Genomic DNA, 15,695 nt, shown 5'->3' with positions numbered 1-15,695 from the left:
AGAGAGAGAGAGAGAGAGAGAGAGAGAGAGAGAGAGAGAGAGAGAGAAGGAGAAACGGGAAAATGAAAATAAATAAATATAAGAATCACTTATCGCATTCAAGTAAAGCTTCTTACATTTGTTGTTGTTAATTACTCGAAAGTATCGATAAATTAGTCTGTTCTCATCGTTAATGCGAATTGGCATGCGGAGAAACATGCTGTTCTCGGTCTCTCGGCTATCGGACGAAATCTCTAAGGAACTGCGGATGCACTCGAGACTTGAGTTCGTGCGCCAATTGCAACGTGCAGCGAGGCAATAATGCTCGGAGTAAATGCTTGTATTAGAGAGGCGAATCACAATCGAAAGATGCGCTTAACCGACTTAATGATTTGCGGGTTTAACACGTTTACGGACTTAAACAGTATAAATCCGTCGTAATTAATGGCGATTAATTAAGTAGATTATTTTCATCGACTATAAACTAGCAAGACTTCTTTTTTTTTAATTGATTCTCTCTCTCACACTGTCTCGCTACAGCAAATAGAGTGCGGTGGAAAAGATTGTCAGAAATAGAGCGTGATAGAATGTTCTGTCGGTGCACGATTGTTATATTACGCTCGCAATTATATGGCTCGCAGTATTTACAACGTATCGATAGATATGTCAACGAATTTATACGCAAAGGTAAACAATATCGAATCAGTGTCGTCGGTGAATGGGACAGTGTTTGTAGCAACCAGAGTTTGTGATAATTAGCAATTGGAAGTGTCACGCTCTAAATATTCAAGTGTGCATACACGTTTAACGTATCGCACATGTCGGAGACTAGGAGGCTCGGCCAAGTTCCCCAAATATAGACCGTGAACCACAAAATGCAATTACAGGGTGATGGGCATAATCGCGGCAATTACAAACTCGCGACAACGGCGAATTACTAAAACAGTATAGATAGTTCGGAAGAGAATATGCCTACCGTTAAGTCGCGCTCAAATAATACTTTTAACGCCGTTTGGAAATAAGACATTCCCAGGAACGTCAATGAAAACTATTTGCCACGGGGAGAATTTATAGACCTTAACAAAATTATCTCTCAACCGTATAGATATTACAATACAAAAAAATAATAATGACGAACACACATGTGAGTTTTAAAATTTATTTAAAAGATCAAAAAATCACTTGAGAATCGCGAGAGTGTGATGTAAACGCCACAAAGTGTTTGTCTAATACGGTGATATCTTGAAACCGTGGGCAGATGGTTTCATTTACTCTCGACTTTTACACCGCGGTGTTGGTAGCTCGCCTGTGCACGGCAAGTTTTAATAAGCTTATGCTACAGCCTCTCCGCAACGTGCGGCGCGGCACTAAGGAGCACCGAAATTCAGTCCGCTCACTTTGAAAAATGCAAAGGAGTCATCTAATTAAGTCGAGGCGCGTGGCTTATCCAGCGGCATTAATGTATTCGTGTCAATATAATTCTGTAATTACCTGACGGCGATGTCGCCGGTGCCGCGTGCAATTCCCTTCTCCTCGCTGAAAACGAAAATCCGCGTAGGGCCGCGGTACCACTTGATGCTGTGTAGACCCTCGCATTGCGGCGATTTCAGGACGCAGGGTAGCAAAACCTCCGTGCCCAGTTCGGCGTGTTTCTCGCTACTCAGCCACAGTTTGCCGTTCCCTGAAACAAACATACGCGGATTTAGCAGCGATACTCGTCCAATATCGCGTCCGTAATTGAAGTACCCACAGCGCTTTAAACATCCATGGCGGTTGACGAAAACGTTACCGACGAGTTGCTCCGTCGCGCGATGTCGATTTTACACGGTTCTGCCTGTGTATGTGTGTGTGCCTGTTTACGCGGCTCCACGTTTCATTGACGAACGCTAAGATGCGTTCGACGAGAATTAACGAGCCGTCGCGTGAACTTTTATCGGTAAACTCGTGTTTATCTTTATATCCGCGCGATCCCCATTTAGCCGTTCGTCTTTAGCGTTCGTCGTATCCGCAATACGCTATTACCATGCAGAATCTTCGTTGGCAAACGTAAGAAGAGTACGTTAATTGATGCGTTAACTGATATCGCAAAGCGGAAAAGCTGGATTCGGCGGGCGCGAGGCTCTCGGCGAATTGCCTTGAGGAAGGGTTGAATTCTGAAGCCATATCGTGTGGCACAGTAAATATTACGTCTAAGTGGGGAATAATGGAGAACGTCGGAGGGAATCGCGTTACGGGTTTCTACCCGTCTCTCGCGGACGTGTGAGAAGTTTGTTTGGCTGCTTTTAGCTCGGATATTACAGCATGACTGTTTAGTCGTTTATCCTCTACCAAAGTGTTTCTTCAAGAGAGGAAATCCATCTCGTCGTTTCACACTTTGTACAAAGGTCGCTGAGGATGAGTTTGCTGTTTTTTTCCATCTCTTTTCTCCTTTTCTCATGTATCCCCCGTACTTTTGCGAGTGGTCGCAATTAACAACGTCGAGAAGAACCGTCGAATTGACTTTTAAAAGCTTCCAAGAGAACTTTATTGTGCGATAGAAAGAAAGACTCGTTCTCTACATTAACGTTATTATATATGGATCGTGTAATCACGTGCTTTTCTGGTAAGCGTTGTAATGTGACAAAACGAGACCGCGATGGCACGAAAGAGATAATGCCTCATTTCTTATAGTTTAGCTCCGTTAATAGAAATTTCCGGGCGCGTACTTTGCGACGTGTGTGTCTCTTCTTCGCGAATCATGCGTCGATATTGTGCGCGTACTTGTTAAACTAATTGCACGGACTTAGCGAGAATTTTAAGCGGCGAACGAAAGCGGCAGCATGAATAACGCATTTGTAATAACTTTGCGCGCACCAGTCGGTGTTGCTCGCGAGATCGAGGGAACATGTGGCGCATGAACATTCGAACACGGAAGGATTACGATTTATGGCCTTTGCACGAATATCTACAAACAATGATTTATCGACCGAACATGGATGTCCGTCACTGTCGATTGAATTTCCGCGGCCTTAGTGCAGTTTAAACGACTTTGTCTTTGTTATATATTCATGTATCGGGGGGACTCATTGAAAAACCGATCGGGAGGCGTCGGATTAATCCCACGTATGTATATACATATACATGTATACGTCGTTTATATTCTGTCTTCACCTCGCCGCCGCGAAACTTTTCACATCGCCGTACGAATAGACCGTGAAAATTTATGAATTTCGTGTAAAGACGCAGAAATTCACCGAGGAGGTGATTTTCAGTCGCGAGATATCGAGCTCCGCGAAAAGGAGACGACAGGACGAAACGGCGATGGTCGAGAGAAAATGCAACTTTTTCTCGTCCGGGTTTAATTAAAAGTTTAATCGTCCGACGAAGTGAATAATTCGCAGGAATATCAACGCACGCCGTCAATAATAAATCTTCCACGAAGATATTTTCTCGCGGTCGCGAATCGAGTATTGATTCCGCAAACCGCTCCACTCGTAAAATCCGCGCGCCGCGATTAAACGGCGAGAAAGTCAATTTGTGCGAAAATAATGCGCTTTTTTCTTCCGAGCGGTTTACGCAAACAGGCGCGCGCTAATATTTATGCGCCGCTAAACGAGCGTCTTAATGTGTCTTGAAGAGACGGCCGTTTGAAATATAAGGGCGAGGGGAGCCGCTGTTTGCGCGGCATTCGTTGCATTCGACGCCGCTACTAATTACAAGGGCTCGCAGCTAAATTTCGCCACGTATGCACAAAGTTTTTATGAGGGCGCACGAGCGGGCTGTAACAATGATAATTATTGCACTTGATGGTACTTTCAGTTTCCGTCGGTTTCCTGGCCGAAACTTCTTGCACGGTTCCCTGCCTCCCATCTCCTCCCTCCCACCTCTTTCTCATACAAGTACGACGGTGCGAAATACTGCACGTGCACTTCGCCATCTTCCGAGCTCGTTAGTAGCAACCCGCTAACTAAATAATTGCTAATGTAACGTTCTTCTCGTTCATCGCGAGTTCAATCCACTTGCACAGCGGGTTATTTAATTTCGATTTTAATTCGGATTTCAACTTGACTTTTTTTCTATCGAGTTGATAATTAAATCCTGTGTTATAAAGCTTTCGGAAGGTACATATATATATATATATAAAGTTTAAAATAAAGTTTAAAGCTCGGAACTGCCTTGTCTTCACCATCTCGTGACTTCGGGAAGAGTTCCGAAAAATCTATCGAGACTGATGAAAATTACATCGAGCGCGATCTGGATTATTGATATGTCAGGTCTGACAGGTGAAATGTACTATTTCTCCGCCGAATTAATTTTTCCATATTTTATAACGAGAAAGAGAAGGGGGGAGAGGAAGAGAGGGAAGCAAACACGGAAAGATTTATTTCCAGATTGTTACTTAATTTCAACCACTTTATCGTAACGGTGAAACCTCTTTTCTTTTAAAAGTGTGTCAGACAAATTAGAATTTTTCGTACGTTCATGATATCGGAGTACGGATTGTTTAGTGTTGGCGACCGTGTATTTCATTTGTTTAGATAAGAACCGAAAATGGCAGACGACAACTACAAATCAGGTTGTACAGTTGAATCGACTATCGGGACATCTTAACGCCTCAGCGATCGCGATTAATGCCGTTAATTCAATGCTTCATGATCGCGCAGCCACCAACCATTGAAGCTCATTCGCTTGGAATTCGTATCGTATTTCGACGATGTTCGATTTGTCGTTCTCTCTCTCGCGCGCGTGCGCGTTTACAGGAGAATTATTCGTGGAGGTCGAGATGCAAGATTCGTGACTCTGCCGTGACTTCATTAATGACAGTGGTGCATTAACGGTCGTAGGGTTTAGGCGCGCACATTTGCTGGGCAATTTTACTCATATGGTCGCCGGGACGCGTCTGCCACCAGTAGTTTACAGTCTCAAGGGCCCATGAAATTAGTAGTATTTCGAGATGTCGACGTGACTCCGGAGACATTAAAATGTAAAGTAAGCACTATGCTTCGGAACGAGCGCCGTTGCGGAAGAGCACGTGCAGATAACGACGTTCTATCGCGAGAGCAGAAAAAGTTATCGACCTCGGATGCTCCGACGCGTGCTTAACCCATTTCGAAATTATACAAATTGCAGTCTGCATTAGCATAGAGCCGGCTGGGAGACAGGGCAGACCGAGACGACCGGACGGGAATTATCCGAGACAGGGATTTAGCGTCGGACGAACGGACGATACGCGTATAAATATCGGCAACGCGATATTTATGATGCATCCGCTACAACTACGCGCGCGCGTGTCTCTGTCATTGGGTGTCTAATGAGACACCCGATAGTGCGGATCTTGCCGGATGTGTACTCTACGAGCGAGACGGAACGGCTCCGCGCTGAATCTTAATCAGGCGTCTTGTAATTGCGTTTTGCGAGACGCAATTGGGGTAATACGTACGACAGCGGTACATCTAAATCTACACAACGGCTGCGTATTCTACGCAGGAAGGAAGAATATTTGTTTCAGCTGATGATAAATCGTGAGCGGCAAAGCAAATGACTCTATATCCAGTTGGACAGTATTTTTCCCTCAACGGCGCGTCGGTTCTCTCTCTCTCTCTTTCTCTCTCTCTCCCGCATCCCGCATTCCACGTCGGTTTGCGGGATCCTTTATGCCACGTTTGCGCATCCCTTCGAAATACGCGAAACTACGTGACGTGCTAACAGCGAAATGTTAAACAACAGCGTCTAGAGTGAAGATGTAACAATGCATGATCTTCAGTTATCGACGATTTAATAATGTTCGTCTCCTTCATCCGTAATTTCCGATATCATGATGAAAAAAAATGGATAAAAAAGACATATATATATATATATATATATAATATATATATATATATATATATATATATATATATATCTTTATATATATATATATATATATATATATATATATATATATAAGAGAGAGGAAACACGATCGAGAGATAGTTACTCCACAATTAAATTGCCTCGCTTGTTAGAACGTCCTCCAACTTTTCTGCTTCATATTAATTTAATGATACACCACATCGACGAATAGCTTACAACAAAGTTGCCGGCAAAATTGTTTGTACAGAACGCTCCCGAAAACTATGTCATCGTCGGACGATAATTGTGACACACCATGTATATCAGTCATAACTTTGTGGGAGACGGCTGCAGTTTCACGTTCGGATATTTTTATCGAGTTACTAACAATGTCATAGACACAATCGTAATTCCTCACTGCGTCGAAAGTCAGTCTGCGGGAACGCGATAATGACAAAAGGATTCGCGCATCGGATGAGATCTTGCGTTTACTGCAGATTGTTACGGAGATACTGCATATACACCGTGCACTCGCTCGTGAGAAACGTGTTATTGCGATAGCTCCGAGAAATTGCTGCGATTAACATTCAGGGAAGCTTCGATTCTATGAGCTGGAAGGATAACGGAAGCTCCGATTTGAAAGGTGACGGACGTGGATCTCTATTGCGAGGTGCTCGAGCGTGGAACTTAATTTCTGACGAGATATTATAAGAGCAACCTGCTCTTATTATTCTGTGAGATTCTATTTTATTATATATGTAACTGCACGTTATCGCCGCGAATATAATCGTCAAGTGTAACTGTACATTTGCTACCACGATTTATTTAGAGCTTCTCCACAGCTTATCTCGTATTTTTTCACGTAATTTTGTAAAACAGCTTGTTAATGTGGACATAGAAAAATAAAATTGTTTTACTGTCACGTATATGTGACACTGGTTTGTAGTGAGAGATCGTTGTGTCACGCATATGTGACGTTGGCAGCGAACGTGATAATTGCATTGTAAATATGGCTCCGTCAGCGTCACATTTGGTCCTACGTATGTACGATTCTACATATGTACAGCATATGTGTTTTCGAGTTTGACTGTCTGAAAATATGCATTAAAATCCATACGTTCAATGTTTGTATCTCGCGCTTCTTCATTATCGATTACCTATCACGCACGGTCAAGGGCGTAACTTTTGAATAACTTGATGTCGCGTCTATATTCTACGCTCTATGCGACATAATCCTTTTTACGCGCCATAAAAAGACTGCGGGGCTGCCTTTGATAATGCGCCATAAGCTTCTCACGTGTCTTTAATCATTGAACTTTTGTCGAGACGCGTAAGAGCCTATTATTGTGTTATAAGTAGCTGTCACATGAGATGCGTGTGGGTCGAAGCGCCGTCAGAAATTAAGTGACGCGCTTACTTCCGAAAAAGAGTTTATTGGTGTCATGATGGAAATTAATAGTAAAATTGCTGTTCAAAGGGGTGGCATTATGGTCTACTCCAGGATAAATTGGCTTACACGCTCTGTGAAAGGCCGCGCCGTTAAAAGCTTTAATGTATATTTCTATGCGAAAAGGCGAGATAAAATTGGAAAGCTCACGATAGAAAATCGGAAACGAAAAAAGACGATTAAAAATTTCTACGCTGTCTACAATCAATTTATGCTGTTTCAGCGTAAATCCTAGCGCAGTTTATAAATATTCATTCACCGCGATTTCCCCGCACGTAACTGCCGCTAAACCGAGTGACATTTACGCGCGTGTTATTCATTTATAATATCCAGCAATAAATGTCTCTCTACATTATTGAAACGCACCGATATATTTATTTTGGTAGCTTCTTGTCTCCTCACCGGCAGGTAAGGCAGCTCTCGACGCGAAAATATTTTTGTTGCATCGGAAAAACATTAGGTTCGACAATGTTAAAACAATGGCGTCGAGGTAAATCCGAGCGGGGTAATTTAACGAAATACGATGGCGCGTGAACGTCTCCCTACTTTATTTTCCGCCATTATGACGTGCCACGGTTTCAGAATAGGCCGACCCAATCGTGATAGAATTAACGTGCACGCACATGCTCAATAATAATATATGATATAACTAAAATTGCTGACGTGATGAATTTAATTTTGTTGGTTTAATGATCGTATAGCGAGATAGCTATTAAATGGTGCTTTATACAGTTACGTTATATATGGACATTATCTATGGTAAATCATGTACACAATAATTAACATATGGATACGATGCATTAACATACATTAATAACTGCGAACGTCAGCTTCCTTCCTTCGCGAAATTCTTTATTGAGCCACTAATATGTAACGCGCGCATGCATTTAAATCTCTTCTTATTTGATTAAACATCACCACGTTACGTTATTATCATACTGCATAACTCGATTTTAATTGCAACATTTTCGGTGATTCCATACCGCTATAGTGTCGTCACGTCGCGGCGATGACACGCCGCGAAAGTTGTCGGGTAAGTGCGGAAGTGTACGCGGAAATGTTCACAAGTTCCTGTTTATCGTTGCAATTGAGATCACTTAACAAAGCGTCACAACTACGGTTTGACCGACTAAACCGTTTTTCTAGCTGCATTGCAGCAAGCAAAATGATGTAGGTCTCATGTCAGTTTTATCATACAATTGCATATGCGTGCTCTCGGTTTTCTGCTGGCATTAATATAAAGCGGCAGTTTCAAGTTTTGCACGCGTATTTGTCGAATTTGCCGGGAAAAAATGATTATATATAATTACGTAACATTGTATATGATCACATGTATAAATAATATATAGATATATAGATTTTGTCTCTATATAGTCACATATATAATCATATATATGTCGACACAGAAGAAAAATGATGTTAAATGAGAAAGGAAAAAGATGATTTTATTTTCAATTAAACGTCGACATTATTAGCTGCCAGAAGCAAAAGCATTTACTTGAAATGTATTTTTATAACAGCGCTGTTATGGATATATATATATATATATATATATATATATATATATAATTATGTGTGACTATATGTATATTCTTGTATATGGTCATACAAGAACAGAATTCATATATGATCTCTTTTCTCCTGGATTTCTACTAAATTCGACTTTTTTATGACATCTTTCTAAAGATGAGAACTTTTTACAGTACTTTTCCGGGCGCATTGTCTTGTGCAGCACGTAGAAGCTTCCCTTACATTGTTCCTTATATCCACGGAGCGTTTATTGTTCCCAAAAGACCGCGGTGCGCTACGAGAAGTTGTACTAACTTCGATTATCGATCTGTGTGGCAACATCAATTTTCCGCCATTTTAAAAGCGGGGACTTAACGCACACCAGCCCGTGTGTCTCAAACAATGGCGCGTATACATACATATATGTTCGAGCTGAAAGTCTCTTAAGCTTGGACTCAAGCTCCGACGGAAAAACCGGTTCTCAGGGAGCCGATCAGTGGCTTAGACGGTGTTCTTTTCTTTACCAGAGGGGACCAGATATGACAAAGAAAATAAGTTCGATGTGCTATATTTTGTTACGATGGTCCTTAGGAAAGGTTTAACTTTACACGCGATAATTTTTCGCCCCGAGATCACGCCGCATATGCGGGATGCCAAGGGCGCTCGTAAACACCCAGTGCATCGCCAAGGAAAACGTGCGAGCACAATGAACGCGTGATATAAATTTCGTATCAGATAATATAGCGTACTTTTTTTAAATAGACCAAGCCGGTGTCTCCTGCAAATATCGTCCCTGTGCAAAATGCGCCGTAGCGGCAAATTACAAATTCAACGACCCAGTTTTAAATCGCAAATGTCGGTTCATTTTATGCTTAATTTGCATTTCTCGTGGGTGGTGTACCCCTTACAGCGAGCGCAACGTCCCGGACTGTTCCGACTATTGTTTTCCGCAATGATATTGCGACGTCTCGCGTCGCTCTTTTGAGAAGTCGTTCCGCAGGACGCACGAACTTTGAGTCACAATATCTTGCACCTAAGTCGATCGATCCGTGCGCGCGAGTCGGTGGGTGAATTCGTAATTTTCTCACGCCTAACTTTTATAAGAGCGATACGACCATTTCTGAAGAAGTGAAAAGTTGAAAACTGAAAGTTTAATTTGGAACTCGGAGAGTAATTGCGATGAAAAAAAAAAAAATATATGCTGTAATATGTACGATTGTAAAATCTTGGTTGAATGTATCTCAAAGTTTGCGGTGCACCAATTTATATAATGAAAGCTCGCAGCACAAATTTACGCGACGACCATCACATGATTACAGCGAAATTTGCCGATATTTATCCATTAATTAATTGCGTCATTTCAAGGAGCCGGCTCCACTTTCGATCGAATTCGACTGATAATGGAGTACAGAAAAGATTATTAATCTTATCGTTGCACGATATAATGTGGGTTATATGTGCAAGCTACAAACGTTCGGTTCGATCGATACTTTAGCGGCTTGCAATTAGCATTACCGCGCGCTATGGAATATTACAAATGACAAAATGTTTCAGCGGTGCAGATCAACGCCTGTTTTCGCTGGCGTATGTATAGCGCAGCACGTTCGCATGACATACTCGAACGCGCAATGCATCGAATTCGCATCGACGTGCACGCACCGCTATACACTGTGCTCCAATTTTGTACATAGGAGCACAACTATTGATAATATACGCATAGCTATTAAAATCCGTTCAATTTCAATTTATCGCCCTTCGGGCGCTGGAGCGATCGACACATGGCGCGCCACTTGCGAAAATAGCGTGCGATGAATTAACGGTATCCTTTACCAGGACGATGTGTGTGTGTGTGTGTGTGTGTGTGTGTGTGTGTGTGTGTGTGTGTGTGTGTGTGTGTGTGTGTGTGTGTGTGTGTGTGTGTGTGTGTGTGTGTGTGTGTGTGTGTGTGTGTGTGTGTGTGTGTGTGTGTGTGTGTGTATATATATGTGTGCGTGCGCGTCCTGTCTGTCCTATTTACTCGGATACCTTCAATATCAGGCGGCTTCTCACGTACGTCGGACGAGCTTATTGCCATCGACGGCAGCGCGTGTTCTGTACCATTTCTGGCATTAGAAGCGCGACTTTAGCGTTCTCTCGGTTTCAAGAAGCGTCCTCCATGGTCGTCGACGGGACTTTGAAAAGAAATATGGTGCGTATCCTTAAGGAGCAAGCTTCGCCCTGCCTCGCTGCTAACTATACGCATCCTGGAAAGTTTAAAGGCGGGTGCCGTTGCACAGAGAATACCGACCATTCTGAAGAACGTACACGTAAACAACTTGCTTCGTAGTCCTGAAGTCCGAAGAACTTCCGCCGGCAGAAAGTCAGACCGTATAATATATGCCCTCGGAATTAATTAAGATTTGAAGATAGGCGGGGTGAAGAAGATAGGGCTTCGACTTTTAACTCGGGAAGTTTACGAGCATGGTTTGAAGAATTGTTTTCGAAGGGGATTCTCAGGGCGAAAAAGTAACTTTAAACTGATGTGCCAAGGCGTGGCAACGAGGTTTCGTCGGGGAAAAGAATGTGGCATCGTTTGTCTTGGGAGCAGATAACAGCTTCCTTTTTAACTCGTTTCCTTCGAGCTAATATTAAAACGGAGATAAAATTTTTGAAATTATCCGGATAACTTTAATGTTGTTCTTTACCGCGCGCAACCGTCACTTTTCCTTACGATACTAATAATGCGATCATTGTTTGTCCACTGCATCGATCAAAATGTCGTTTTGTGAAGCTATCGCATGGAAGCATGTAGAACTCTCGTCTCTTTCTCGGGAGAAATGTTTCCAGACTGTGCTTGCGCGCATAGATTAGGTCGATTTCAATTTTACAAGTTGAAACAACAAATATATTTTTGCGACTACTCGTTCGATGTATAGACATACCTAACGATATTACTGGCGTAGTGTAATTTAAGGGCGAAACATCTGTTCATTTACGTCCTCCGTTTTTTCGAGCCAGTGCATTTACGTGACACTCCGGGCTAAATTAAGGCCGCTTTAGACACGAAATTACACCTTGTAGAATGAAAGAGGGAGAAGTTAAAACTTCATTTGAAGAGATGTGAAATTAGCGTAAAATTCAACAAACGAAATTGAAGTTTAAATAATATCGCATCTGGTGTACGCTGAGTTATTAAAGTGACGATATTTTGTTTGGAAAATGTGTACATGATACTGACAAAATATCTTTTCAATCATAAATATGAAAAAGAAAAAAGGAGGAGACTGGAAATTAAAAAGATTATACAAAAAAAGTAATATATATATATATATATATATATATATATATATATATATATATATATATAAAATCTACGCGCGTATGCATATCTACAATATTTACTTAAACCTATTTTCAACGAGAAAATCACGAACAGACAGTAATTCTTACACCGCGACCATCACCGTGTCTGTGTTAAGTGGTCTGGCTGACCGTCGGCGCAATATCGATCTTCTCTACTTCCTTTTACCGTTCGACTTTTTCTCCTCAAGATCCGTTCGCGCCGGCGGATGCGCGTGCGTTGCATCCGAGTTTGGAAAGTCAGCTTTTAAGGTTCGTAGTGGCGATTTAGGGAGATATCTCGACGAGCATATCTGGCAGATATTTTAGCGCCCTTGCGTTTGCGTCTCTCTCTTTCTCCCTCCCTCTTTCACTCTCGCGTTACGACTTCCAACCATCCGATACCGCGCGGCTTTCGCGTGCTTGTAGTCGAGCCATGAAGCGAACCACGGCGGCTTTACTCGAGTGTGATCGGATTAACTTGCACTAGGATACTGTTTTTAAAGCGCACCGTGTAAAAGCGAAGGAATAACGTTTCGGTGTGCGGCAAACTGTTTGCGACTACGTTACTTCAAGCCACGTTATTCCTTTGTATTATTCTTCGGGCGAGTAGAGCAAAATCACGTAACTCTGTCTCTTGATTTTCTTTCTCCAGATACGCGTGGAATGGAAAAAGCAAGCGAAGAGAGGTAGCAGTAATAAGTCAGGAGAGGCACAAAAGAAGCTCGCGTGTACTTCGGATGACAGGTACGTGTCGAGTTTGCGCGTATATTTAATAGACCGTGCTATTTCGGAAACGTCATTTAGAAAATTCAAGCAATCCGTATATCCAGATTATCGAGATATCGCAGTAAATATCTCGCGACCTGCGATTCTACTGGAAAATTTTCGTTTATATAGACGATGTGAGATCAGAGTTCTTCGAGGGCTGGCTTAATTATGCAGAAGATGATCCATTAGAAGTATGACAACTCTCCCTCTTCCTCTCGCTGAGCGTTTCCACTGTTCCGCCGTTGGCATCCGGCGTTACGATTTTCACACTTGAGAGATGCCGTTTCCACGGTTGTTACGGAGCCACCGTACGACGTGCGACGGCGGTTTATACAACGGTTGAGGCTTTTGTACTTTCTCTCGCGACGCATTTTCGACTTTCAAATGCGTGTTCGTGCCCATCCTCGCGCGGCAACTTTTCATTCCTGAGATAGCCGCGAGCGGGCAAATCCATGTTTGACGCCACGATCGAAGTGCATTCTCGCGCCGGAATTCCGTTTGTACGGCCGAGTTACGAGGGATTCGACGAATATTCGCAGTTCTATCGCGTCGCGCGTTCTTACCTTCCGCCTCCCGTTCCCCGGGAAAGCTCCTGTCAGCGGCGCGTCTACCGCGCGCAGGAGTCTTATTTCGGCGAAATTTAATTTTAACACATCGCTTGTGGCGTACCGAGGTGTGCGATTTGTGTGCGACTTGCGCATGTATTGATACATACGGATGCGTTCGCGCGGAACTACTTTTATCCGGAGACGAGAGAAAAGCTCCTTCTCGGCTACGTCCCTCCCCCGAGTCGAGGGGGGTACCTTCTGTTTTTATCGTCGGTATCTTGTCGAGACCGAGCAGGCTTTCCGACGTCGTTTTAATTCAATCTCAAGGACGTTTCTCAAGGACGCCGCCTCTCAATTATTCATCGTCGGGGCTGACCGTTAATACTCCGATTTGCTTCGCTCTGCTCTAAACGGTAATTTCGCGGTGGGATTGCGCGGACCGTACGGTAAACTCCCGTGCGCGACGTTAGTTTCTCGAACGGCTCCTCTTGCGCGAGATATATGTGCGTTTTCGAGGGTTTCGGAAAATTACGCGGGAGGTATATTAAGTTTGCCGTATTAAGTGCCGTCTTTTGTGGCTTTTGCACCTCGTCCTTTTGTGCCCGAGCGTGTACTTTTGTCGGTATTAATGCGGAATTTCTTATTCAGCGCGAGACTCGCGCCGCCGTCGCCGCCGCCACCGCGTTGCCGTTACTACCGCCGCCCTCGCCATCCCCGTCACCGCCGTCGCCACCTCCCTTTCTGGGATATATCGCGCACCTGAATCTGCAAGGATCTCAGAAAACAAAGGCGCACTGCAGCTTCTAATGGACGCTGCCATCACTGTACGGGGCTTTTGAAAGGGAATTAAAGCGCGGCATAATATGTCGCGCATCGTTAACACTGGTTCTCGGATTTCGCGTTGTTCCAACTAACATCGCTTATGCTCATTGCGCCAGTAAATTACCGTAATTTCGCAGCCACAATTTAATCTTCGAATACATATGAGCCGTCGTCGACACGCTGCACCTGCTTTCCTCAAAAATGAGCGTACACGCGATAACTTCGATGGGTGCATTGGCCGCGGTGTAGCTTCACGTGTCATAAAAACAAATTGCACTATCCCTGGTAAACATAAAGTGCCGAATCAGCGCTTAATTACTCGCTACCTCCTCTCTCCCCGCCCCTATTTCTCTCTGTCTCTCTCTCTCTTTTTCTCCCGCTACTCCTTTAATGCCGAATGTGAATTTTTATCTGGCCGAGCGCGCAGGGAAATAGTTCGCGCAATGGAATAAATCATCCGGAGGATTAAATGTGCGGTCGCGAGAGCGCGGGACTTTCTATTTAGCGAACGTAATTAAATCTTTTTCCCCGGTGTGCTTTCATTTATTTATTATATGGCCGATGCGCGAAATAGATTTCGGAGCGCGGTAAGCTTTAATTAGATCGGTAACGTAATACACACACGGAATCCGTGATAAGACATTTGCGAGCACGCAGTGATTTCCGCGTGCGCAAACGGTACTTGGGAATATTGTATGTATCGTTTGCCGGAGAATTGATGCCACATGTATCATAAGTGACATATGCGTTATCCACTTACCGGCTTGTCAACATCGCCAACATACATTCTTGTCATTGCGGCACGCTGATTTCGCGTGCAAATCTGACAGTGAGCTTTTCCACAGAAACGTAACTTGTGCCTTTCAGCAATTTCATGCGAAGGATCGTCACGCGATTTCGCGGAGAAAACACGGATTTGATCCCGCATCAGATGTCAGGAATTTTTCAACAGACGATCTTGTTTTGTTCTCTCTTTGCTTTTACACCGGGCGCTCTTACGCGCGAATAAACGATAATTAAAGTTTCCGCGCGAAAAAGTAGTCAATATTTGCACGATAGCTCGCGTTGTTTGTATAATTCATACAAAACGCGTTGCAAGTTTTCGTATTTGTGTATGCGGCCCGTGGGAGCGGAAGAAAATAATATTACAGAACGTTTCGTCGAAATTCTAAATTCGACATCAAAGCAGCAAAAGCTGCGAACTACATTAAGCTCTAATTCGACCGTCGGTCGTCGAAATATTAAGCGTCGAAAATCGAAAATTATAACGGTGACTGCCACGTAATTTTGGCTAAAAATTGGATTGCAACATAGTAATATCGTAATTTGCGCACAGTTCGTCGGTATCGTTCACTGTCTTTACTTTTTTACAGATGTAAACAATTATTTTAGGATTTGCCATTATTTTATTTATAGCCATGCTATACGAACGAAAGAGAGAGAGAGAGAGAGAGAGAGAGAGAGAGAGAGAGAGAGAGAGAGAGAGAGAG

General features: G+C 43.2%; 2 protein-coding genes across 7 annotated transcripts in view; one reads left to right on the top strand and one right to left on the bottom strand.

The window, feature by feature from the left end:
* The window catches only part of LOC116850916 (neuropeptide CCHamide-1 receptor-like), a 244,077-nt gene that overhangs the window by 26,642 nt on the left and 201,740 nt on the right, over nt 1-15,695 (top strand). For 4 of the 5 annotated variants that reach the window (XM_032829759.1, XM_032829752.1, XM_032829750.1 and 1 more), the window contains one exon: nt 12,720-12,811. The exons of the other annotated variant lie outside the window; for it this stretch is intronic. The gene's annotated coding sequence lies outside the window, so the exon portion shown is untranslated. The remainder of the gene's footprint in view (nt 1-12,719; nt 12,812-15,695) is intronic. 5 annotated transcript variants of the gene reach the window in all.
* LOC116850913 (hemicentin-1) overlaps nt 1-15,695 on the bottom strand; it is a 178,318-nt gene that overhangs the window by 65,160 nt on the left and 97,463 nt on the right. For both annotated transcript variants that reach the window (XM_032829742.1, XM_032829743.1), the window contains one exon: nt 1,471-1,660. In XM_032829742.1, the coding sequence (XP_032685633.1) occupies nt 1,471-1,660 (190 nt within the window). The remainder of the gene's footprint in view (nt 1-1,470; nt 1,661-15,695) is intronic.

Source organism: Odontomachus brunneus, unplaced genomic scaffold (assembly GCF_010583005.1).
Source record: "Odontomachus brunneus isolate Ranch 3 - 2012 unplaced genomic scaffold, Obru_v1 Obru_scaffold_160, whole genome shotgun sequence".
Taxonomy (NCBI): Eukaryota; Metazoa; Arthropoda; class Insecta; order Hymenoptera; family Formicidae; genus Odontomachus; species Odontomachus brunneus.
This window is presented reverse-complemented; position numbering and strand designations above follow the sequence as displayed.